This window comes from Pogona vitticeps, chromosome 2, assembly GCF_051106095.1.
Source record: "Pogona vitticeps strain Pit_001003342236 chromosome 2, PviZW2.1, whole genome shotgun sequence".
Classification (NCBI taxonomy): Eukaryota; Metazoa; Chordata; class Lepidosauria; order Squamata; family Agamidae; genus Pogona; species Pogona vitticeps.
Genome location: NC_135784.1, coordinates 244,404,446 through 244,431,700, shown reverse-complemented (window position 1 = coordinate 244,431,700; position 27,255 = coordinate 244,404,446). Strand labels below are relative to the sequence as shown.

General features: G+C 41.2%; 1 protein-coding gene and 1 long non-coding RNA gene across 2 annotated transcripts in view; one reads left to right on the top strand and one right to left on the bottom strand.

Annotated features, from left to right (window-relative positions):
* Nucleotides 1-27,255, top strand: part of CNTNAP4 (contactin associated protein family member 4) — a 341,638-nt gene that overhangs the window by 83,404 nt on the left and 230,979 nt on the right. The window contains exon 2 of the mRNA XM_072992357.2: nucleotides 15,711-15,821. Within this exon, the coding sequence (XP_072848458.2) occupies nucleotides 15,711-15,821 (111 nt within the window). The remainder of the gene's footprint in view (nucleotides 1-15,710; nucleotides 15,822-27,255) is intronic.
* Nucleotides 17,884-18,280, bottom strand: LOC144586975 (uncharacterized). The gene is made up of 2 exons (XR_013542089.1): nucleotides 18,212-18,280; nucleotides 17,884-18,026 (listed from the first exon to the last, which is right to left on the bottom strand). It is a non-coding gene; the product is annotated as an uncharacterized LOC144586975 (long non-coding RNA).

The window sequence follows — 27,255 nt, the reverse complement described above, 5'->3', positions numbered from 1 at the left end:
CAAAATTGGCAAAAGATTTTGCACCAAACATGGTCCTTGCCAGTATCAAAGTCCTATCAAAATTTCTAGGACATCCTTTGCCATCTTTACTGGTAAGAATAAATATGTTGCAATTTTTCACCCTTCTCTCAGACAAGGGAGAGTTTATACCTGTATAAAATGCAGCCCATTTAAAATGTCTTTTTTATTCCTATTTATTGCAACCCTAAGATACTGACATTAGCCTGAAGCAGTGTGATCTTATGCATGTCTATTCTATGGTATCCCAAGTAAGGATGTAAAGGAGTGAAGCCTAAATCTCTTATTCTGCCTGTAGTGGGATTTTCCTGGAATGCATTAAAGTTAAGAATACTTCTATGGCAGTTGCTCACAGTGTGGACCAGAATGTATGATCTGGTAAAGCATGGATTTTGGATGTAAATAGACATCGTTTCATCTGAAAGCTGCAGATGCCGAGTCTCTCAAGCACTGTCATCCTTTCTGTATTCCAAAGGAGAGAGTGCTAAATCATCTCCTTCATATTTTGCATTCACAGCTTTTTCTGCCATTCTGCTAAGAATCTCTTTCCTGTTCTCTTCTCTCTCTCTCTCTCTCATTAAATCTGCATTGCTATTACAGTATTTTGTGGAATTAGGCTTTAGATACATTGGATGAGCCTTAACGTGGCTGATGGGCCAATATTTATTTATGTGTTGTTCCCCTCCCCTCTATGTCTGCATTTTATCTCCCTCAGGCTTTTCATTTTAATAGCATTTTGGCTCCCCACTCCCTCCCGTATAATGCTTTCTCTCCATTTTCCTCTTTTGGCTTGCTTTGCTCATTTTCAGACATCTGGTCTTTAAACTGCTACTATTATAAGTAAAGTCAATATACCGCTCCATCAGTCCCTGGCACCACTGGTACCACAAGCAATTGTCTACTGTCTTTTTTTCTTTTCTTTTCTTCTCCTTTCCTTTTTTTTTCTTTTCCCCTCAAGACTGGGCCAACCTGTTCACTCTTCAGGCCTGAAGTCTGAATGTCTGATTCAGTTATGCCACTAATACTTGCAGATTTGCATCCCAATGAGTTAGCACAACTTTGTGGAAAGCCCATGGGTTTTTCAACTGTGCTTTAGTCAATGCTAGATGCATGTAAATGATCATTTCCCTACGCTATCAGTATCTCTGTATTTAGCTTCATCTCTCCTCCGCCTTCAAATCAGACACCACTGGAACCAGCCTTACTCGTCTTCCCATTTTGTCCTTTTCTCACTTTCTTCCCAAGGCTGGTCAACAAGGCCTCCTCTCTAAATGAATTGATCAACATATTCAGCAAACTAGATGTGCCCTAAACATTCAGAGGTGCAGATAAAACCTTTGAAAAACAAATTGCAAGAATGTCAAAGAGACATGATGGAGAAGTAATGAGAAATTTCAATTATCCTGATATCTGTTGGGAGGCAAATTCTGTCATTATGGCTGTGGCGGACAGCACACACGTCACTCCTGTCAGTCATTTTAGGGCTCCAGTGCAGGAGCCTATGACAGGACAGGAGGGGTGGAGTCAAGAAAAACTGGGAGTGCCAGAGAGGCAGTAAGAGTGTGACAGAGAGGGAGTTAAGGAAAAGATGGTGAAACATTTAGATCAGTTAGAAGACTGTGAAGTGTTTATATTAGAAATAGGAGAGTTGGTTAGTTAGAGAATATTAAAGAGTTAAAAGGAATTATAAGTACATTGACAGTCAGAATATATTGAGACTGTGATTAAAGTAAATGAATACAAGCAATCTTACAAGTACAGTGGTGCCTCGCATAGCGACGTTAATCCATGCAGCAAAAATAGTTGCTAAGCGATTTCGTCGCTATGCAATTTTAAAAAACCCATAGAAATGCATTAAAACCTGTTTAATGCGTTCATATGGACAAAAAACTGACCTTAAAGTGAAGGTCCTCCATACGGCGGCCATTTTCGCTGCCTCTTAAGTGAGGAATCCGTCCCTAAACACAGCGGATGGCCATTTTTTTTCAGCTGTTAAAAAATCATCACTTTGCGATGATCGGTAAGCAAAACAGGGAACCGATCATCCTAAAGCAAAAAAAACGCATAGGAAACATCGCAATGTGATTGCTTTTGCAATCGCAAAAAGTTTGTCGCTATGCGGTTTCGTTGCTAAATGGAGCGCCCGTTAAGCAAGGCACCACTGTAATCAAATACACGTTTAATGAATGAATGATAATAGAACATCCATGATTTTCATTCTGTGATTTACTTAATACTCCATGAATAAACCTTGTTTTATTTGGCAGCAGGAGGGTGAGATTCATAATTGATATAGTGAGGATAAAATCCTCTGGTGGCAGCGAAAAAGAAAAAAAGAACAAGTCGTGTCCAAAGGTGAACCTGGGTGAGGGGCAAAACACACAGGGGTCACTGGGGGTGTGCTACAATGGCCTTCCAAGAAATTTCTGGCTTGTATGGCTGATATTTTTCTCCTATAAAAAATGAAGGAAGAAATTGGAGGATGAGCTATCATTGACTTGATTCTAACCAATACAAATGACTTGGTGGAAGAAACAGCTGTAAGGTGAATTCTGTGAGAATGCGAATGTGTTCTACTTGAGTTCAAAGGAATCCAAACCAGAATGTAGATTGACATGCATGCTGGATAGAGATGGAGACAACTCACCATTTTGGTGAGTTCTGCTTCGTGAATCATCAAAACTTAATGACTCACCAAGCACGAAGCTGCCCCCTATGAACCGACGAAGCACAAATTTATTTGTCAATTTGTGGGGGTAACTAAAAAACCTGCCCCCCACTGCTGCCCCCACCACTCCCACTGATGCCCCCCCACCGACACCTCCCACTATAATCGCCGGCACTGCCATCGCCACCATCTCCAGCTGGCCTCTGCAGCCATGGCCTGTAAAAAGGGACACTTGCTGCCCTTTGCAAAGATGGCAGCTGCAGCTTCCCTATCCTAAATGAAGCTGCAGCTGCCATCTTTGCAAAGGGCAGCCAGTGTCCCTTTCTTCAGGCCATGGCTGTGGAGGCCTACTGGAGATGGCGGCGGTGGCAGTGACATATAGGAAGTGGAAGGAAGGCCAGGGCACCAAAATAAATAAATAAATAAAAAATTAGGGGACAGACAAGCAGCAAAGAATTGCAGGGACAGTGATAGGAATGTGAATTGAATGAGTGTGAGCTAGTGAGAGATGCTACAAGCAACAAAAAAAGCATTATTCAGATAGTCAGATAGCAAAAGACTGAGAAAAGAAATAATGGCTTAGCTACTCAGTGGGCATGGAGAAATAACAGGTAACGAAGAAAAGGCAAAAGTGTTTGATTCCTACTTTAGCTTGGTCTTTTCCCAAAATACAGTCTATGACTCTCCTTGCAAATGTGAAATACAAGTGGAGGGGGCAGGATTGCAGCTTGAGACTGATAAATAAATAGTCAAGGAATACTTATTACCTTAAATTACAGTCAACCCTCGACCTACAAATGGCCCTAGTTACAAATATTTTGACTTACAAACCGTTCTGATAGAAAAAATTGACTCGACTTGCAAACTTAGATTTGAGTTATGAACCAAAAAACATGTGGGAGGTGGGGAAAGCGCGAAATTTGAACTTTCAGTTAACCGTTGGCCAGTGAAGAAGGTGCCTGTCTGCTTCATTGCTCTTCCCAGCATTTTGAGAGTGGATTTGGAGACTGTCTTCAGACTGCCTGGTACTGCCTGGTATTGCCTGGTATAGTGCTGTACAGACTGTAATTTAATTTTTTGGCTTTTTTTAAATTTTTGATTTTTGGATTTTTAAAAGGTGTTCCCTCCTTCCTTTGCTGGCCCCTTTCCCCCCAAAAGGTGCTTGTATTGGCTTGTCTTGATTGAAAAGGTGCTTTTCAAGGTGATATGTTGTCTGAAAGGTGCTTGGTTTTTCCCAAAAAGTGTTTATCTTGGCTGAAAAGGTGCTTTTCAAGGTGTTCTGTTGAAAAGGTGTCTGTTTCCTCCCTCCCTCCCTCCCCCGTTTCTTTCCTTTTTTAAAAAACCTAAGTCATTTTAGGTTAAAGCAGGCTTGTCCAACCTATGGCCTGAGGGCCACATGTGGCCCAGGTCGGCTCATAATGCGGCCCAGTGCAATTTTTTATTTTTAAAGAAATTCCAAAGTTTCAAGTTACACTGCCGGGATGGTTTTCGTTGCTGCCTCCTGGACAATGTTACGAGCCTCTATCCAAAGTTCTTCAGGCACTCTGTCCACCAAATCTAGTTCCTTAAATCTGTTCTTTACTTCCACTGTGTATTCATAAGGGATTTGGTTTAGATTATACCTGAGTGGCCCAGTGGTTTTTCCTAATCTCTTCAGTCTAAGCTTGAATTTTGCTATGAGAAGCTGATGATCAGAACCGCAGTCAGCTCCAGGTCTTGTTTTTGCTGACTGTATAGAGCTTCTCCATCTTTGGCTGCAGAGAATATAATCAATCTGATTTCGATATTGCCCATCTGGTGATTTCCATGTATAGAGTCGCCTCTTGTGTTGTTGGAAAAGAGTGTTTGTGATGACCAGCTTATTCTCTTGACAAAACTCTATTAGCCTTTGTCCTGCTTCATTCTGAACTCCAAGGCCAAACTTCCCTGTTGTTCCTTTTATCTCTTGGCTCCCTACTTTAGCATTCCAGTCCCCTAGAATGAGAAGAACATCTTTCTTTGGTGTCAGTTCTAGAAGGTGTTGTAAATCTTCATAGAATTGTTCAATTTCAGTCTCCTCAGCAATGCTGGTTGGTGCATAAACTTGGATTATTGTGATGTTGAATGGTCTGCCTTGGATTCGTATTGACATCATTCTATCATTTTTGAGATTGTATCCCATTACAGCTTTTCCCACTCTTTTGTTGACTATGAGGGCTACTCCATTCCTTCTACGGGATTCTTGCCCACAATAGTAGATATGATAATTATCTGAGCTGAATTCGCCCATTTCTGTCCATTTTAGTTCACTGATGCCCAGGATGTCGATGTTTATTCTTGCCATCTCCTGTTTGACCACCTCCAGCTTCCCAACGTTCATAGAGCTTACATTCCAGGTTCCTATGCAGTATTCTTCTTTGCAGCATTGGATTTTCCTTTCACTTCCAGGCACGTCCACAGCTGAGCGTCCTTTCGGCTTTGGCCCAACCACTTCATTAGCTCTGGAGCTACTTGTACTTGTCCTCCACTCTTCCTCAGTAGCATGTTGGACGCCTTCTGACCTGAGGGGCCCATCTTCCAGCATCATATCTTTTAGCCTTTTGTTCCTGATCATGGGGCGTTCTTGGCAAAGATACTGGAGTGGCTTGCCATTTCCTACTCCAGGTGGATTGCGTTTAGTCGGAACTCTCCACTATGTCCTGTCCATCTTGGGTGTCCCTGCACGGCATAGCCCATAGCTTCTCTGAGTTACTCAAGCCCCTTCGCCACGACAAGGCAGCAATCCATGAAGGAGTCATAATAGTTCAGTTCCCCTCAACCTTGTTCTACCTCATGTCACATTGCTCTAAAACAGCAAATGTGATAGCTATGTTTTGAGGTGGTAAAATAGTCAGCCTGCCAAAATGGAATGCTTATACTTTTTTTTTAATTTGGAAATTTACAATATTGAAGGAATCATCATAATTCAGAAATTAAGGGAGGAAGCACTGTTTTATGTTATTCAATGATGAGGAAAATGTAGCCTTTGTGTGTTCAGAAGGATTACTGTACTTGATACTACTGGTATTAGCACTACTATTTCTACTACTACACATGCTAGGCTCTGCAAGTCAAAACCTTCTATGTGACAAATTTTAAATGTTTTTGTTTCAGGGGCATCTGCATGTGTATGTTTTTTCTAAGCTTTTCTATTTTTTGATAATTTGTTATACAAACTCATGATGTGTTACCAAACGCTAAACACAGCATCAATCAATCAATCAATCAATCAATCAATCAATCAATCAATCAATCAATCAATCAATCAATCAATCAATCAATTGTTTATTTGCGGTCAAAGATCAGCAATATATTACAATTAAAATATATTAAAATTAAAATATAATTTCCATAACCTCTAAAATATCCAAAAAAAACCCAACAACATCCATGACACTGCTGCTTTGATTCTGAACATCCACTTTATCTTTGTTTATTAAAGATGAAAGGCCAGACAGGTATGTGTGAACTCTGACAAAAGCCTAGGAATTAAAAGCAGGATTAAGACAGGCTTCAGGTAGTCAGGGCATTAATTATCATTAATAATTTTTAATTCTTCTACCACAGTTGAAAAACAGAGCTTGGTGGCTGTCACTGAGGTGAACACACGAAAGCCTCTGATTCAAACACTGTCTGTGCCAAGAATGTACAAGGTAGCCTTAGGTGACACTTTTTCATCTTCAGGCCCTTCCATCTGTAATAGGAGATATGATAATACTAACATAACTGCAGTTTAAAGTCAGATTTAAAAAGTGTCTTGTGTTGCTCATGACTTTGCTCACATTTCAGGCTGTTATCATTTAACATTACCACAACCCGGAAAAGAAATCATTTTGTTGCTCATTTGTATATTATTATTAGCATGACCACTGTACCACTGAGAAATGAAATAAAATGCCTTGGGTCCCTTAAGTGCTATACCTATCTCTAACTGTAACAATATTAATAAATGAAATAGCAATTAATTTGCTATTTTTTTCATGACGCCTAAAAGCTGTTACCTAAGGTGGGAAAGAATACATACCTCTATTTGCTGTTAATTTTCTGTAGCATGTCATCAATTTCACAAAGAAAAATTATGAGCCTTGGCATGGGCATTTTTTAAGGTCTCCTGCAGAGCAAAAAGTAAAGTCAAATAAATAAATAAATGTGATCTGTGTTAAGCTGGACATTTCAGGCTTGGCAAGAACTTACTGCTAGCTGAGTCAGGCACCTGAATTTACTTCATAGAAACCTCTGTGCTATATTTACACAGAAGTAAATGCTATTGCATTCAGTTGAAGTGTGGCTTATTCCTCCCAGTGAGCATCACAGCCTATTGCATGCACTCTGTCTACTGGAGTTAAGGACTGCAGATCATCTTTTTGTGATTTGCCTTGGAGGGCAATTCAGGTTATGACAAGGAGAGAGATATGGAGGGGAGAGGCAAGGTGAAATGCAAAACCCTAAAATATCCTTCTACATCAAACTGGGGAAAGTGCCCAGTCCACTTGCAAATGAAGAAAAGCTCAGAGCCTTTTTCCATTAAAGCAATAGCACAAAATACGTGTCTGTGTAAATTTAAATCAATTTCAAATCAAATGACATCAGGTGGTGTTTGAGGTGTGTTCCCTTAAAACAAACATTTAATGTGATGTTTTGAAGAGACACTCTTGCCAGACACATGCTCTCTCTTTCGAACTCAAGGCTGGAATTCAGAGAGGTGGGTGGGCGGGCTTGTATGTATGTATACCCTGGGTGGGTGCGCGTTCGGAGGAGGGAAGTGCAATAGGGAAATAGCCAAGTAAGCTGGTGCAAGAAAAGCTTCCTCATGCACAGCAACACATGTACAGCAACACCATGTGAGTTCTGATGCAAGTTGGGGAACCCAGCAGCGATGGGTGATTGACACAATCTACAAATGTGCAAACAAAACACAGTCATGAGTTCAGCTGAAGAAGGTCCGGAATCTGAGGGATTAATTACAGCTGAGGTAAATGCTGGGCAATTAGAATCACAGACAGCTGAATCACCGCCAGATTCTCCTCCTCCACTAGCCAGAGTGAGGGACAAGCTTCGGCAGGGACTCATAACATGAAGGTCGGAGTAACATCAGGTTGACCAGCCCTGAGTTTTAGCAGCATTGAGTGTTTTCTAGAAATGACTGTTGCTGCTATATAAGCTGTACCCAGAGGCTTGGAAGCCTGTAGAAGCAACAAGTCAATTCTCTGGCTCGCATCCACGCTCCTGCTTATCTTGGACCTTTTTCTCTTGACCCTTGGCTTTGGACTCTGACTTATGACTATGATTTGTGTTTTGGCTTTGGCAATTTGGCATCTGTTTTGTATCTCCTGGACTTCTGACTTTTGACTGACTTATTGGACTTTTGCCTGCTGTGTCCTCTGGGAATGTGACACATGTGCACAAACACCCACTGTGCAGGAGACATGGGCTGAAAGTGACTGGCTGGAGAGGGGGAAGGGGAGGTGGCCATGTTTTTCTGCCTTTCAGTCACTGGTTCTAGGGTTTGTGAGACTCCTCCTTGGGTTGATTTTGCCTTTTACATCCCCATACCCCAGGACTAGGGGAAGATTTGGGCAAGCAAGTAAGTGGCAGGAGGCTCATGCAAGATGCTTGGTGTCTAGGCTTCTCCCTCAACCCCCCAATCCCATTTTAACACAACAAAACCAGGGACAAGTGGCCGAATAATGTGGACAATGAATCAATTCCACATCCGTGTTAAAATAAACAGCCTTCTGACAGAGGAGTAAAACAACTCCCCGATGCTAAAAAAAACCATGAATTCCTGTCACAATTGCCTGTTCTCACTCCTTCCTGTTCTCTACTACTCACAGTATTCACCAACAGAGAGATGCAGGTAAAGCAGTACAAAAAGAGACTTCAAGAACACACCCCAGTGGTGAGTGACAGGCAGACAGGCCACTTCTGATCCACTGAAAAGTAGTGAATAAGAACTATGTTGCAGGCATAGTAGCTTTGCTCTTGTTTGTCAAAGCAAAGAAACTTATTTTTAAAGTACCTTAGAAAATAGAGAAAGGCACTAACTCCAAATTCTGGGCTCCATTAATGGAGTTCTTCAAATTATTAAAGACCAGAATCTTGTTGGGTGTATACGCCAGGATTAGTGCAACTGTGTCCATCATGGCAGTGCACTGCTGCAAACTAACAAATTGCAGCTTTAATTCCTAGTTAGGTGCAAGGTTGTATGACTGGCATGCCACTGGGAATGCAAGTGACAATCCACTGCCACTATTTGTGAGGTTGCAGTTATACTGGTGTAAATCTCCAGTAGAATTCAGGCCAAAGCTGGCTAATCCATATAGATAATGAATCCCTTTGAATATCTGAAAGCACTGTCGAACTATTAAGCAGCAATGGAAGCAGCCATTTTTATTGTCTGAAGTGGCTATCTATATTAATCTCTGTTTTCTCTTTCCATATTCTTTTATTTACAAGACACATACACACCATAGCTGTGATGATGTGTTCATAATTGTGGAACAGATTATTAAGGTGCATCATAGGTAACATAGATCAAAAGGAGGGAATTGATATACAGATATAGCTGTTTTTTAACCCGTCTCCTCTAGATCTTGTGCAGATTGGTCCTCTTAAATCCACTTCCTCTGTTGTTTTTACTTCCTATTTCTTACTCTCCTTGTGAGGTAAGGCCAGGCAACACAAGGTATTTCTCTCATGATAGCCTGAGCCAACCTACAAACACAGAAGCTGTGTCAAGAGATCTCTGTAAGTAAGCTTAATGGTCTTTTGCCGCAGTTCATCCATGAATAGATTTCTTGTGATACAGTAAATACAAAGGTCTTGGCATCTTTTTTACTAATGCCATCCTCCAGAATAAACATTTCTATTTTGTGACTACAAGCTCAGCACAAAGCTGTTGCACACTGCTAGTAAGATATCAAATAATCATTTTAAAAAAAACCAAACCTAAACATTTCATAAATATCTATAACTAATGATAAAGTTCATGTGTAAGACACACAAAACACAGCACACAACATTTTACAATATTTTTCAGTGGAGGAAAACTGATCCTTATAAGTCATCCAGTGACACAAATTTATAAGACAATTTGGATACTGGGGAAAAAAGAGAACCCATTTACCTCAGAATTCTAGGAGTTCCTGGAAGTTCGTGTCAGATAAACACCTTGCTCATAGTGTAGCTTTCTGGAGGAGGGAACTTCACATCTGCAGTCAGCTTTTCTATAGTACAATCACCACAGCAGGTTGCTAGAATGTGATATCACAGCTACTGACCTAGAAAGGAATAGACATGTGGAACCAACAGATACTTTCCTGGATTCTAAAAGCTGATGACTTTAGCATGATATTTCTATGGGTGGCATCTAATTCAGCAGTGCTGGTTAAGCAGCTTGTGGGTGTAGGTGGACACCACATAGGTAGTTCTTAGATTCTTAATTCAAAGGATTTTGCACAGAGGAACATCTCAGTAGATGGAATGCCTCGAGGCAAAATGATTGATGGCAAAATGATCTTTATGTCGGAACTTTTGATGTGAGCTAATTTGTATGAACATAACCTCTCAGACAAGGAAAAGCAAAGACATTTGAAACCCCTGTACAGAGATTTCGTGAAAGAACCTGCACTAATAGCTCTCATCATGATTTGTTGTATGTAGATAATTGTTTTCTTATTTCCAACTCCCTAAGATATTATTGTTGTGGAAAGAATGCTCAGTGAATTAGAATTAATTCCTTCTTTAAAGCCAGATGCAATTGTATAAACACTTCTAGCTTCATTGAACACTTTGGTACATACAAGGTGGGATCCATCATTGATACCCCCCCCACACACACACCTTTGTTCTGAGAATTACAGGCAGAGAGATTCCTGCACTATATCTATTCAGGTCTCCTGAGCCGTTTGGTCCCATTATAGTGGTGTTTTACATTATTTCCACCTATTGTTAAACACCTAATGCCAGCACATCATAGTAAACAGAACATGTTTTTCTTGTACTTCATTCCATCTTCTTTCAACTAAAACCAGAACATGTTTTATTTATTTGTTTGTTTGTTTGTAAATTTAAATGGAAAAAGAACACTGATCCTGTTTAGCAACCAAGCTAGAGAAGGATTTAACATCCCAGAATAGTGATGGGAATCTGCTTATGTTTATTTTATTTATTTATTTATTTATTGCATTTATATGCCGCCCATCTGGACATGGTCTACTCTGGGCGGCTCACAACGTACAAATAGCAAACAATTTAAAATATACACAATTTACTGAGATAAAAACAGAAAAATATATAATCAAAGAACTTACAATTTTTAACAATCAATTTAAAGCAAAGCAAAGAGTCCCAAGATGGCATGAGTTAAAAGGAAAGAAATAAGAAATAAGCATCACTTAATTGACTGGCGGGAAGGCCTGCTTGAATAGCCAAGTTTTCAGTTGGCTTTTGAAGATGCCCAGCAAGGGTGCCAGCCAAATTTCAGTAGGGAGGGTGTTCCACAGCCAGGGGGCCACCGCCAAGAAGGCCCAGTTTCTCGTTTTTTCCTTCCGGGCCTCCCTCGGCATCAGACCCCTCAGCCATCCCTGCTGGCTATGTTGGGTGATTCGGGTAGATCTGGGTGGGAGAAGACGATCTGCCAGATATTGAGGTCCCAAACTGTTTAGGGCTTTATATGTAATCATTAACACTTTAAAGTCAACGCGGAAACGGACAGGCAACTAGTGCAGAGCAGCCAGAGTGGGGGAGATATGTTGGTGCTTTCTCACCCCACTAAGAAGCCTGGCTGCCGCATTCTGGACCATCTGAAGTTTCCGTGTCAGCCTCAAAGGTAGCCCCACATAGAGTGCGTTACAGTGGTCCAATCTTGAGATTACGAGCACGTGGACTAGAGTAGCGAGAGCCCCCCCATCAAGATAGGGTCGCAGCTGGGCAATCTGCCATAGATGAAAATAGGCAGAGCGGACCACGGACGCCACCTGGGTTTCCATGGTAAGCGCTGGGTCCAGATGTACCCCCATGCTGCGGACCAACCTTCTGGGGACGGTCCTCCAAGAAGGAACGGAGCCAGGCAAGCGCCAGGCCACCGACTCCCAACTCAGAGAGCCTCCCCAGAAGGATACCGTGGTCGACGGTATCAAAGGCCGCCGAAATGTTGAGGAGGACCAACAAGGACATATTGCCCCCATCAGCCTCGCTCAACAGGTCATCCATCAGTGCAATCAGTGCTGTCTCTGTACCACAGCACGGCCTGAAGCCCGACTGGAATGGGTCCAAGGCATTGGTTTCGTCCAATAGCTCCTGGAGCTGATCTGCCACCACCCTCTCAACCACTTTGCTAAGGAAAGAAACATTGGCGACGGGCCTATAATTGCCAATATCTTCCGTCGCCAAATTTGGTTTCTTCCTAATGGGCCTAATGAGTGTCTCCTTGAGGGCAAGGGGTACCTTGCCCTCCTGAAGAGATCCATTAATTATTGCAGTGGCCCATTCTATTGTTACAGGCCTGGCTGCTTTGATTAGCCAGGCTGGGCAAGGGTCGAGAGAAGAGGTGGTGGCCCGACAGCGATCAAGTGCCTTGCCAACAAAATCTGGTGTTACAGGCTGAAAGGAGTCAAGAATTGCCGGGCAAGGCAGAGCGCTGGACATCTCTGCTCGATCCATTGTATTTAAAAACGGAGAAAGATCACGGCAGATGGCCTCCACTTTAGATTTTAAAAATGCTGCAAATTGGTCAGGTGAGATGCTAGCGGGAGGCCCTTCGCCCAGACCAATTCCGGATAGATCGCGAACTATACGGAAAAGTTCTGCCTGCTTGTTGGTAGCTTCGCTTATCTGGTCAGCGAAGTAAGATCTTCTAGCAGCCTTTACCTTGGCTAGGTAACAGTTAGTTGTGATCCTGATAGCTATCTTATTATAACCCGTCGGTTTCTTTCTCCAAACACACTCTAGCCATCTCCTTATTCGCTTCATTGCTCGTAGATCCTGATTACACCAGGGTCCTGGCCGACCTCTGCTTCTGAGAGGGCGTTTGGGAGCGATCGTGTCTATGGCCCTAGTAGCGGCGGAGAACCAGCCATCAACCAAAGCTTCGACAGGAGCACCAGACAGTTCTGCTGGAATCCCTCTCATGGTATCCTGGAAACCAATTGGATCCAGTAACCTTCGAGGGCGGACCATCAAAATAGATCCATGCTCCCTACGAGGAGAGAGTGCCATTGCGAGGTTATATTTTATTAGGTGATGGTCTGACCATGACAAGGGGACTGACACGAGGTCAGTCACCATCAGACCACGTTCACTACACTCAGTAGAAAAGACCAGATCAAGCATATGGCCACCCATGTGCGTGGGGCCGTTGACATGTTGGGATAAGTTCAAGGAAGCCATGGTTTCCAAGAACTCAAGAGCTGGACTGGATACCTCCGCCTCCGCATGGATGTTGAAGTCACCCAGGACCAGAAGTCTCGGGGACTCCAACAGTGCCGCGGAGACGAAGTCCGCCAGCTCTGGTAGGGAGGTGGCTGGGTCACAGGGAGCGTGGTAACCCAGCAAGATCCCAATACCATCCCTGGCCCCAATCCACACATGAAGGGCCTCCAAACCTGGCTTCACGATCAAGGAGCGCCTAGTAACCTCTAGAGATTTTCTATAGACAATGGCAACTCCCCCCCACGCCCCTCCAGTCTGCCCTGGTGCTGGACTGCATAACTTGGAGGACAGGAAAGGGTCAGAGGAACCCCTCCTTCCCCACTCATCCAGGTCTCAGTTATGCTCGCCAGGTCTGCATCCTCCTCCAGAATAAGATCTTGAATAAGCTGGGATTTGTTGGATACAGACCTGGCGTTCAACAGGACCAGGTTCAGAGTAGAGGGCCAACTAGGCTGCCTACCTCGATATTGGCAGTTGGTCACAGTGCCAGAACAGTGAACAGCCTTCAAACATCTGTTCACTGTTCTTCTAACACAAGTAGGCACTGTACCAGTGCCATATCTCCCCTTACCTGTAATCACTGTGATGTTAGAACCCTCACTGGGCCTGCAGGCCTTCCTCTCCATATCAGTCAAAAAAGTAAGAAGAAGAGAGAAAGAAAAAACTAAATAGGCAAAATACTCTTAGGTGATACTGGAAAACAATAATAAAAATTAACAAATAATAACTGGGAAAAAACATTAATAGCAATGAAACATTTACAATAGACATTAATTATAATTATATCCAAATTAGAAAATTCAATAAAATTCAAATTATACAGTTTAAATAAATATAATATTGAAATTTAAAATATGCATTTGTTACAAATGGATTAAACAAAAAATAGAATGGGGCAAGCTAATGACAACGAACGAAGTAAAACAAAATAAAACAAAAAAGCAACAAAAAATTAATATAGTGAAAAAGCAGAGAAAAATAAACCCAGGCTTCTCCCCCCTAGCAGCAGGTCTTATTTTCCTCAGCGTGGTTGCTGGGTATGAGTTCAAGTTCATGGGGGCAAAAACCCCCACCCAGACAGTCAGAGGCAGAACTCGATATAGCATTGCAAGGAGGGAGAACAGGAGGAGAGCCACTGAAGACATGATACCTGTGCTGGCTCTCTCGGCGTTATAGGGTTGAAAGGGGAATTCCCCATTTGACCTTTTAGGGTCCACTGCTGTAAACTGGGCTTCTCTGGCCATAAATAATAGCAAAGAGTCACAGTTCTGTCTGGCCCTCCAAGAAGCCGGTATCAGATTTCACAGGCTTCAGCCGGTCTCTCAGTCTCTCAGAAGCACAGGCTCACCCAACTCCTTTGAACGGCATCCACAGCCTCCAGGGGCTCTAGCTCTCGAACCGGCAAGCTCTTCTGGGCCCTTCCACGCTGGGCCACGTCTCCCGAGGCCCCCAGCACCAGGCCCACCAAGCATGATAGTTTTCCAAGGGCTTAAGCTCTTCCAGCCCCCATGGAATGAAAGGCAAGCTCTCCCAACCCCTGCAGCAACAGCACAAGCTCCCGGGACGCCAAACTCTGCCTCGCTGACAAGCCAGGCCAAGGTCAGGTCTCTCCCTCCGCCTCCTCCAGCTCTCTCAGCAGCCTCCGAAGCAGTCCAAGCAAGGCAGGAACCAGGAACCAGGAAGAGAACCTCAGGAACAAGGAAAAGAAACTCAGAAAACAGAAAGAAATTATAAACTAAAAAATAAACTAAGTAGCTAAATGAAGTAAAAATAAAATAAGTGAAGCGGAAATAAAACGAGTGAAGCAAAAGCAACCAGAAAAGAAAGAAAAAGGAAAGACTAGACCGAAGTGGTGGAGAGAAAACACTCCGACCAGCTACCGGTCCGCCATCTTGGAGATGAGATAACTCTTACTCCTCAACAAAGAGAGCAGCCATTGATTGGGAAATGCAGTTAAATTCTGTTTCTATTTTCCTGAAATGCTCTTGCTTCATTGTATACAAAGCCCAGGACTTGCATACTAATAATTGTTCAGTAATGATTTCATGTCTGTTCTACATCTCATACACACAAAAAAGTACAATAACAAGGCACATTTAGTTAAAAAAAACTATGTTGTCGTTAATGTCAGCTTTTCTCTTTTCAAAAAAGTCTCTAGTGACATGTATTTGCTATGGAGACACACACACAAACAAACACGAATATATATTTTTCAGGACATCTCTAGCTTGTTGTTGCCTATACTGGCATGTGTCAATAATTGTGGTCATAAATAGCAGCTTGTAAGGTCTGGCTATTTATCAAACCTGTCTCCAACATTAGGTTGGAACAAGGAGTACAGAAAGAGTCATTGAACCCAGTAAATTACACCATGGTAATCTGATGAAATATTGATCAAATAAAAAAAGCGATCTTAGCACTGGTAGCTCTAACAGACTCAAGACAAACATAGTGGAGACGTGATCAGAGATGTACAAGGTCAATTCAGATGTTTGCCTTGTTTTGTTTCAGTTATGGTTTTCAGCAGTTCTTGTTTAAGTGTGTGAGCCTGAATCGTGCTGTTTTTCTCCAACAGATAATTGTGATGATCAGCTGGTGTCTGCCTTGCCTCAATCATCATTCAGCAGTTCATCAGAGCTGTCCAGTAGCCACAGCCCAGGATTTGCAAGGCTTAACAGAAGAGACGGTAAGCATACCCCCATATTTTTAATCTTTATTTCTGAATGTTTACTAAATAGGCTTCTGGCATTTGCCACATTGTCTCTAGACTGTTAAGCTGGAGATATGACTTTAACAACATTTTTTCTCATAGTTAATGTATACACTAATATAATTTTCTAGGAAGCAGCATTATTCGTGTATTAGTCTAAGCCCAGCCAACAGAGACAAGCCTAGCTGAGCCTCCAATCCTTCTAAAGGTGTGATTAGACAGGCATTTGTCCTATTGCTTGACCCACTGTGTGGACTGGCCAGTTTGCTTGTTTTTCCAGCAATCACATGACATAATTGCTGAAGCAAATCAGCCCTTTCAGAGTCCCTGTCAGAGGCTTCTACTTCTTTGATGCAGGCAGGATCGCATAATGTTGGTTTGTTTTCGACATGTATGACAACTGGAAATGAATCAAAGTGTAACTTGTGGCTCTCAACTGGCCAAAAAGATTATTTTTTAAAAAAAAAAGCCATTGTATTAGAGCATTGCTGATGTGTGGCATCAATTATAAAAGTACAGTGGTGTGTCGCTAGAAAGTCACCCCGCATGACAGGTTTTTCGCTAGACATTGACTTTTTGTGATCGCTATAGTGATTCGCAAAACAGTGATTCCTATGGGGGAATTTCGCTGGACAGTGTTTAGTCCCTGCTTCGCAAACCGATTTTCGCTAGACGACGATTTTGACAGCTCCCTCCGCGCTCGCAAAACAGGTGTTTTTGGGACCTAAGCCTCGCAAGGCAGCGATTTAAACAGCTGATTGGTGGTTCGCAAAGCAGCTGTCCTATGGCCGATCTTCGCTAGACAACAACGATTCTTCCCCATTGAAATGCATTAAACAGGTTTCAATGCATTCCAACGGGGAAATGCTTTTCGCTAGACAATGATTTTGCTAAACAGTGATTTCAGTGTAACAGATTATCATCGTCTAGCGAGGCATCACTGTAATTGAAAACTTTTTCCTGTAACTGGGAGGACATAGAAGAGGATAAGGAGGGTTTTTTTTTTCTTAAGGTCCCATCAAGAACCTACCTCCAACCAAATCCAATGAAGGTTGGTATGAAAAAAAAGCTATATGTTTATGGGCCCCGATTTAGATTCCAGAGTTTTACATGAGCCACCTGTTAAATACCATATTTTTCATAGCTAGCTGGAGGTACACTAGATGACAGAGGTGAATAGTGGAAGCCAAATTTAAGGTGTAAATATTTTAAATAAATAAATAAATCCCATAGGTGATTTTTTTAAAAAAAAGAGCATATCCACATGGATGTTTTATTCATGTTTATTCTCTGAGTTGTTTAGGTGTAAAATTTTGTTCTATAAATTGTTGCAGACGAGTTTAGACATATATCAAATATACATTCTATTTCTTTGTGTTTCCCCAAGTGCTCCAGTTCTGAAGTAGTTCAGAGAAGAGGATAAATGATGAGTTCGCAGGGAGGAGTGGGGGTTTAAGAACCTAGTCTGTAAAATCTCAGACAGTCAGCAATTTAGAGGTATATTTAATTGGTCTCTAGACAGCGTGAAAAACAAAACTTCTCTGCCCAGCATTCAGACATGATTTTAAAACTGAAATCATTAATGTGGATTTAGGACAGTTTTCAGCTTTTAGGAACCCAGTTACATACTGAAATGTTTTATTTGGGATTGTAAGAGATAAACAGACTCAATTAGTGTTTGGTCTTGAAACATGTAGGGTGGAAGAGTAAAAGTAGATCAAAGAAAAAGACCGAGAAATGAAACATGCAGAATATTTAATAAAATGTGTGTGAGCTGCAATTCAAACTCTGATACTGTGCTCATAGATGGATGGATGGATGGATGGATGGATGGATGGATGGATGGATGGATGGATGGATGGATGGATGGATGGATGGATGGATGGATGGATGGATGGATGGATGGATGGATGGATGGATGGATGGATGGATGGATGGATAAAACCTTTATTGGCATACGTAAAAAATGGAATGCTGGTCATAACTCAAAATGGTCGTAAGTCGAAGCACCATTTCCCATAGGAATGCATTGAAATGCAATTCATCTGTTCCGGCCGAAGAAAAAAAATCACAAAAAAACACAACAAAAAACACTGCAAGACCCATCAGAAACGTGATTAATCTGTTCCGGCCAAAGGGAAAAAAGAAAAAGAGAAGAGAAGCAAAGAAACTGTGCAAGACCTTTTGGAAATGCAAAAAAAGCAAAGCAGAAAGCAAATAAACCATGTAAGACCCATCGGAAATGCAAAACAAACAAACAAACAAAAAGCAGAAAGCAAACAAACTATGCAAGACCCATCGGAAATGCAAAAAAAGCAAAGCAGAAATAGAAAAAAAAGCAAAGGAGAAAGCAAACTGTGCAAGACCCTTTGGAAATGCAAAAAAGCAAAGCAAAAAGCAAAGAAACCCTGCAAGACCCATTGGAAATGGGTAAAAACCCAAAAGCAAAAAAACCCTGCAAGTCCCATCAGAAATGGGGAAAAAACCCAAAAAGCAAACAAACGCCGCAAGACCCATCAGAAATGGGGGGGACCCAAAAAGCAAACAAACCCCGCAAGACCCATCAGAAATTGGGGGGGAAGAGCAAAAAGCAAACAAACCCCACAAGACCCATCAGAAATGAGAACCCCCCCATAAACAAACCCTGCAAGACCCATTGGAAATGGGAAAACTCCCCCCCAATAACCAAACCCTGCAAGATGCATCACAGCATAGAAACATAATCCCACCACCCAACCGAAAAACATGCTGCAAAATCCACCCACAACAGTTTTTAAAAAGTGGAAAGCAGCACCTTACCTTACCAGGCAGTCCGAAGCCTCTTCCGATTGCACTCACTCTAACTGCTGGAGCAAAAGAGCTACAAAGAAGCAGCATCTTCGCCTACCAACAGTTAGCAATTTGAATTCCCCGCCTTTCCCCCCTGCTTTTTTCTGTTTGAAGCTCTGATCACAAGTCGAAGCAAAATTTTGTAGCCAGAGCTGGTCCTAACTCAAAATGGTTGTAAGTCGGGGCGTTCGTAAGTCGAGGCACCACTATATATAGGCATCAAGAGGGCAGAAAAGTGTTAACCTGCAGCACCCTTACGTCCCTAGAAAAGTGTTGGACATCCTTAAAGGGACAACGGTTCATCTCCTAACAATAGTATCAAGGAAGTCTGCGACTCTTTCTACAATGTCAGTCAGCCATCAGCATATAGCGAACTTTATCCAGATCTGACCTCCCTTCCAGCTTTAATAAAATTGGGGCTATTAACCTTGATCTGCCCATCGAGTAAAGCAGGCAGTGCAAAAACATATAAAACATATAAAAACATAGCCTTTCAGACTAGGGAACTGCATTAAATCTGCCATATACCCTGTTTCCCCAAAAATAAGACCTAACCTGAAAATAAGCCCTAGTATGATTTTTCAGGATGCTCGTAATATAAGCCCTACCCCAAAAATAAGCCCCAGTTGTGAAACCCCACCCTCCATCACTGTTCAGCAACCAGAAGATGACACAAGTGTATTTGAATAAACGTAGATGGTTGTACATGAAAAAATAAAACATCCCCTGAAAATAAGCCCTAATACATTTTTGGAGCAAAAATTAATATAAGACCCTGTCTTATTTTGGGGAAAACATGGTAATATAGCAGTCCGCATGACATTGCATCTGGCCAAAGAGAAGGCCCTACATTTTTGAGGGCATTTCAGCAAGGAAAGATAGGCAGCAGGTTTACCCATTTTAGGAGGAATATGGAAAAACAGAATTTATTGGCAGCACTACAAAGGTCCTGAAATTCAATATCCAAAATTCTTCTTTTAATAATCTGGAAACCTAGCTCTTGACTTAGATCTCCAAGGTAGTTGCTATTGATACCAATTGATTTCAATTTTTCCAAGAGGACCATTGATCCAAAAGGCGGGACAGAGTCCCACAGAAGTTGGTGTAATAGTGTCAGTATTTTATATAAAATACAGTGTGGAATTGCCTTGGTGGTTTATGGGAGACAGAAAAAGCTGAGTCACTCAGGTTGGCAGTGAGCCAGAGTGAAAGTCATGTGACACTGCTGCACATGTGCAGAGTTCAATCTGCTGTGTCACTGTTGCATCAGACTATAATATATAAGCAAGGTGCTTACTAAGCTTAGTTGTTAGGTTGATATATGAAGGAGCAGCTCGTCACTTTGTCAGAAGGAATCATGGATTTGCCAGTTCTGAGGCGCGACGTATGTATATTTGTAAATATACTTTTGGTGAAGGGAACGTCTCCTGTGTCCAGAGTCTTTGTTTTTGTTCTCTGTTTGGAGATTACTGAAGAAAATCTCAAACAACATAACATTCACTTTGCAACTCTTAACAAATAAACTGTCCATGTCTGAATTGTAATAGATACTTAACCAAAATTTGAATGAACTCAACTAAGCTACAGTTTGTATTAAAGATACTCTGGACTCCAGACAGAGCACCGAGTAGGTAGTCCTAACGCTTTGCGTAAGAAGGAGGATTGTAGCTGTTCAATCGATCGATCCAAAGCACTTGCCCAAATTGGGAAACCATAGAGGGCTTGTGGAATAATTTTGGACTTGAAAACTTGTAATGCTGCCGGGACAAACCAATTTCCTGAATTATAGTAAAAATACAGAATAGATTGAGTAGTGATCCTAGCTACATTTATAGCCATTTTTCGATGGGTGTTTATAATAAAAAAGAACACCTATTTATACTGTTTAACCTGTTCTATATGATTTCCATTTAGGTTCCATTGAAGTTGTTCCCATGTTTTGGTAAAAACCAGTATTTTTGATTCATTATAATTTAATTGCATTTTATTTTTTGCCCAGATACTCTGCACATCAGGCATTTTAGGCCTGGATGAGTGCAGGAAATGACGACTGAATTGTCCACATAGAGTAGTATTGGGATGGGATGAGTTCCCAATTTGGGTCGAAGTTTGTCAAAAAGGGAGTGAGAGTGTTCATAAAAAGGTTAAACAATAAGGGAGCCAGGATGCAGCCTTGTTTCACTCCCTTGTTAGTTGGGACCTGGTTGGTTGCTCATAGATACAGTTTAAACGCAAGACTCCTGAGATCAAGTCCTTCTCAGCATGAAGAGGTCCACCCAGGTGATGTGTTGGGGTCATTGCTGCTTGGGGTAGTTTGGGGAGGCATTTGATTGATATCCGAAGTGCAGAAGAGGAAAGTAAAAAGAGTGGGGCAAAGTGTTGCAGCTGCATGAAGTGACACTCTATAGTACTGTGGTGGGATGTGTCTGATCGATATCACTTTGCCAAATCCTCTCAGATCACACCTCATGACTGGGGCTGGATTTATAAATGTGAGGCTTGTATATATTGTGCTTTTCAAGCCGTAAGTATCTATTAATTTTAGATTTAGATTAACTTTAGACTAGTCTACCTTATTTAACAAGCTCTGATTCAGCGTTTAATCATTGCTTTCTTGGGTGTGTGGGAATCAAGAACAAATGTTAAATGCTTGCTTCCATGGCAGAAGCCCACTTACAACCCTGGCTTAAAGTTGACTTCCAATCTCAGCTCTTGCAAGCATTTAGCTATACAGTACTTTCAGGTTTATACATCACAGAAAATTCAGGATATTTCAATCCTGGTTGAAATATCCTTTTCTGTCACACAAAGAGGAGGAGTGATGCAGCAGGAAAGGGGATAGGTGAGGAATTAGGAATGTGCATTGCAAAATTATTCATATTTCTTTCATTATGGGTTCTTTTGGGGACAATACGCCCATTGTTCATGTTTTCCATGCACTGGTCCTTTAGCTTTACACTCAAAGGAAAGCCTTTTTTTAGTTTGCCATTTATGTTTCATGTTTTCTGGCACCCCAAGAGCACTAAAGAACTCTTGAAAACTACTCCAAAAAACAAAACAAAACAAGAACGCCAGCCAAGGCAATGGGGAACCAGTCTACTACTAAATTAAGCAATAGTACATGAGAAAGCAAAATCATTATCAGACCTATGAAGGCAAATGATTAAGCAACAAAAACCATGCAGATAGGCCATGCCTGGCCCACCCCTATCCATCTGGTCTCTTATCCATGCTGCTGTGCCACTAGGCCCACGTCAGCATCGAACTGAATCCAACTCCAACTACAAAGTAGAATCTCCGCATCACAATGAAAAAGCAGAGAAAGCCTCTAGCATAACTGGGATATATTCTGGCACTTCATCAATTAGTGTCATTTGCTGAACAAGGCATTGTAGCAAGTTACGGAAATCTTATGTGAAAACTAAGAGCATTCCAGCCATAATTTAGCTTGTTGTTTACCCATAGTTGCAATAGGAGATGCCTACCCCATGCTTTTTTATTTAATGCAAAGTATTTCAGGCTTCTTCTTTTCTTTTCTTCTCTTTCTTTTTTCTTTTCTTTTACGTAAAGTCTTTCTTATAAACTCCTTGTCCTATCTTATCAGCACTAGAATATCTCCCTTAGCTTAGTTTAGGAAAGATACATTTGGTTCATGTTTTATGTTTAATTAGCTCTCCAGAGCACCTGTAGGCTAATTGAAGAAACAGAAATATTTTGTCCACGTGAAATTCAAGAATGAAATGCTGGTTCCTAATGTTTTATGTATTTTGGTGTCTACGAGTAGGAATTCTGCTCAAAAGAGAGAGAAAAATCCAATAAGTTAGTAGAATGTGACTCTCAAAACAGTGCTACAGTATTTCTTCAAAGTGTTCTGTGCCTGACAGAAAAAAAGCAACTCTGTTCTCTCTATGTAAAGTGCAGCTATTGAGACAAACAGGGAAGGGACAGTAATTTTCCTATTTGGAAAACAAACATCATTTGAAACAGAACGTGGTTGCTTCTGCTGCTTTGGATTGCAGTTTTCAAAGAAACACAAATAAAGTAAGTATAGGCTGCAATGTCCAGGAATGCTGGATCTGAACATGTGGATTTAGCCCCAGGGAAAAGGAGCTTGCTGGCATTGGGAGAGATGAACAGCAACCTAGATGAATCCAGGACAGAACTTGGGGCCATATAGCCAAATATCTGTCTGCACTGAGTATCATATTCAAGGACAAGCAGATGGCTTAGAAGCAGCAATGACTGATGATGAACTTAAACAAAGAGTTCAGTAGTTTGAGGACCAAATTAAAGATGTTGCATGCAATTGCCCTTATGAGTTTAATTACTCACAAATGGGGCCAGGTCTGGACAAATAAGCATGAACGGACGAGATTTATAACACACTTCTCTAATTTCTGATATATCATCTTTTTTTGTAGAGATATTAAAAAATTGGTATCGATGGATGGATGGACGGATAAACAGACAGACAGACAGACAGACAGACAGACAGACAGACAGACAGACAGACAGATAGATAGATAGATAGATAGATAGATAGATAGATAGATAGATAGATAGATAGATAGATAGATAGATAGATAGATAGATAGATAGATAGATAGATGTGTATGTACATGCATGTGTGTATATACATATAGTATTTCCTTTTATAAACTAATGCAGGCTGCAGTTTTACTGTTGGAAAGGAGTACATATGGCAAAGAGTAAATCTCTTGCTAGAACACTGAAATATTAGGTGTTGAGGTGATGTTGATAAAACAGATGAGTACAAAAGTCATGATGAATGAGCTTCTCTGTAACTGTGCTCTTAGTCAGGATGAAAGGCGTGTGTGTGTTTGTGTGTGTGTTTGGTTTGTGGTTTTGTTTTCTTCTTTTTGTCCAGAAGCTATTCAAAAAGTTTTCTCCAGTTGGAATTGAATTAGTAGTATTTTTTTATATATCCCTGTCTAAGAGCTTTTGGGAACATGAACACTGAACCTTTAATAATATAGTTTCAAGCTCTAGCCTCTTCATGTCTTCATACCAGTTGACTGATCAACCCTGTGATGATTGATTGCACTGTCTCATTACAGGGCCACAGCTGCTACAGCTTCTGTTGCTGCTGATATTGAGCCTTAAGGAAATATTCTGTGGTGGGGCCAAATCCATAAACACAAGGTTCATGTTGTACTGGTGCTCCAGAGGGTTCTTACAGCTTCATCTCACACCAGTGTTGCCGAGGTTCTGTTATCTTGACCTTGAAAAACAGGGCAGACTTAAAAATACAAATGTGAAAAGGCAATTTAGGAAGAACCAAGGAAGAAATAACATAACGTTCTACATTTCACATTTCACTGCACAGTTTACTATATTTCTTAAAATGATTGACTCACCTATTGTGGAATAAAAGATGGTTTTAGATTAGAATGTCGTGGAAGGTTTTTCACAGCGACAGGAGGGTTTTCTTTCAAAGAGAGAATACTCTCTAATAGCTACATAAAACCTTTCAAATACCTAATTGCTTCTTGAAGTCCATAACGGCCTCTCCTTGTGGGAAATAATGTGGGTTATCTTGATCTCTCGGTTTCCAGCTCTGTTGTTTGTCACTGTGGCCAGCAAGGTCTCATAGCTTCCCATGTATTGATATCATCTGTTATTTCCATGTGATAAGCAGTTAAATTACTGTAGACAAAGTTTCTCATATTTACAGTGGTGCCCCGCTTAATGATTACCCCGCTCCACGACGAATCCGCGTAACGATGAGGTTTTTGCGATTGCTTTTATGATTGCAAAATGATGTTTAAATGGGGAAAATCCACTTGGCGACGATCGGTTCCCTGCTTCGGGAACCGAATTTTCGCTAATGATGATCTAAAAACAGCTGATTGGTGGCTCTCAAAATGGCTCCCCGCTGTGCAAAATGGCTCCCCGCTGTGTTAAGGACAGATTCCTCGCTATACAGGGACCAGAAAATGGCTGCCCTATGGAGGATCTTTGCTGGATGGTGAGGTATTTCGCCAATTGGAACGCATTGAACGGTTTTCAGTGCATTTTAATGGGCTTTTAACTTTCACTTGACGACGATTTTGTTCTACAGTGATTTTTCTGGAACAGATTATCGTTGTCAAGTGAGGCACCACTGTATCTATCTATCTATCTATCTATCTATCTATCTATCTATCTATCTATCTATCTATCTATCTATCTATCTATCTATCTATCTATCTATCTATCTATCTATCTATCTATCTATCTATCTATCTATCTATCTATCCATCCATCCATCCATCCATCCATCCATCCATCCATCCATCCATCCATCCATCCATCCATCCATCCATCCATCCATCCATCCATCCATCCATCCATCTTCTCCTTAAAAAGGTCCAAAAGCATAAAAAACCCCTGTATTTAAAAGCTAAAAACAATAACTATACAAAATATTTTTAAAAATAATTAGACAAGTATTATATTAAAACAGTCAATAAAATCAATATTAAAACACAGTTAAAACAACAGAGCATAACCATCCATTTAAAACCCCTCTTGGACCACCAGTGAGGAAGGAAAAGCCTGCCTGAAGGGAAAGGTCTTTGATTGCTTGATGACCTGAAAACTAATATGGCTACCACTTGACCACATAGCCAGCTGTACTTTGGACTTTTTGTATAGTTAGTACAATTTTCAGTCTCATGATGAATCAGTAATGAAAGATAGTTCAAGAAGGGGGGGCATTATGATGCCCCTAACTGAGGTAGCTGGTCTGTCATGGGATCCCACCCACGTGGAATAGCTCTCAGAAGTGATACTGATCTCAGCACCGAAACCCTCACATTTTTAAACACCGTACAGTAATATCACATCTTCTGCCACTGAAGATAGCAGGAAAAGCACTGTTGTTATGAACACTAGCACCATCTTTGCAAAGTGGCTGGTGGTGCTCTCTGTATAGCTAGCCAAGCCAGAATACTTGCCTCTCTGGGGTCCTTCCTGGGAGCAAGCTATTATGAGCAAGGATTTTCTGCCATCACATCACAGGCAGTCTCCAACGACATTAAGGCCACATTGCCTAGCCTGAGACTCCTCAGGCATTTGAGAGCTGGTAGTACTTCAGCAGGAAGATAGCTGGGGTGAGAGCTCTCCAGTATTCCCCAATGGCCTGTTTTGTACAGCAAGGTTCTCTGGAGTGGTAATGGAGGTCCTGTAGGTCACTGGTTTTTAACCTTGGGTTACTCAGGTGTTCTTGGCATGCAACTCCCAGAAGCCTTCACCACCAGCTGTGCTGGCTGGGGTTTCTGGGAGTTGCAGTTCAAAAACACTTGAGTAACAAAGGTTAAGAACCACTGCTGTAGGTGGTGGATTTCAATTCATTGTCCCATGCGTTCTGCCACCTGAGTCAGGTACATTACTCTGCCCTATAGTAGGGCTGGCTCTCCAGTCAACCAGGTGCAATGGAACTTCCTTTCCTTTCAGTAGTAGGTATATTCAATAATGACAGACACGTGAATAAGTCATAAATACTATGACTCTTTTTTTAAAAAAAACCCAGCATGTTTCATGATTTCAGTCCTGCTGAATTCTGTCTATTATAATATGTAATTAAGCCTGAGAGGCTATAATGATCTGTAAAAAGGGAGCCAAATGTGCATATGCATACAATTTTCAAATCCAATAGTGTTAAATGTTGCTTGTTTAACAGTTCCACCATTACACAACAGTTGGAGTAAAACTGGACATGATGTAAATATAAGTCCTTAAAAATTCTCAGTTGGCTTTTGATATTGGCCGACTTAGTTTCATAAACATAGCAGTATTCCATGAAATCCCAGATTGGGCATACTATGATTACCCTGTGCTTTGAAAAAGTATTTTTTGAGTCAGAGGAAAAGAGATATGTGGTGTGAGAAAAATAGCATTTCATTTTAATTCCAAGATTTCATCATGGCTTGTTGCACTGTTTGTGAAATAACCTGAAATAAAGCTAAAAGTCAGTTTTTGGTATCTTTGTGAGCATGTTATGTATATGGAAAATTTAACCCTCGAAATAACAGCCCTGTTGGTTATGGAAATCAAGGCAGCTTCATGGTATTTGCCAGTAGTGATCTTACATTAGTCTAGCTCAATTGCATTTTCTATTACGCTTTTAGCATGATCTATCAATACAGTGACTCTGACGAGATTCATATTATTGCCGGTGGCAATTTAAAATTGGCTACCCAGAAGTACATTCTATTTATCCCATTTCTCAACTCCTGGACTGCTTACTTTAATGCTTTTTCTCTGCCAGGAGGGTTTCTTTATTAATACCACTGTAATGCTATATCAACTAGAATCCATGAATTCTGATCCATGAGGCATCCAATGAGGTTGCAATTCCCTTGGGTTTGAAGGGAAATTTATGGCCCATGTTAATACTTAGTTGTGCTAATGGGAAATTTGAAATATTTCAGTGCTCATGCCCAAAATACAGAAAGGAAAGCAGAGAAATATATTCATTTAACTGTATGCTTTCTATCTGCTGTGTACTATTAGGCAGGTATAAAAGTCGCTTCTTTGAAATTACTCTTTAAGAAAATAAAACATGCAACGGTCATTT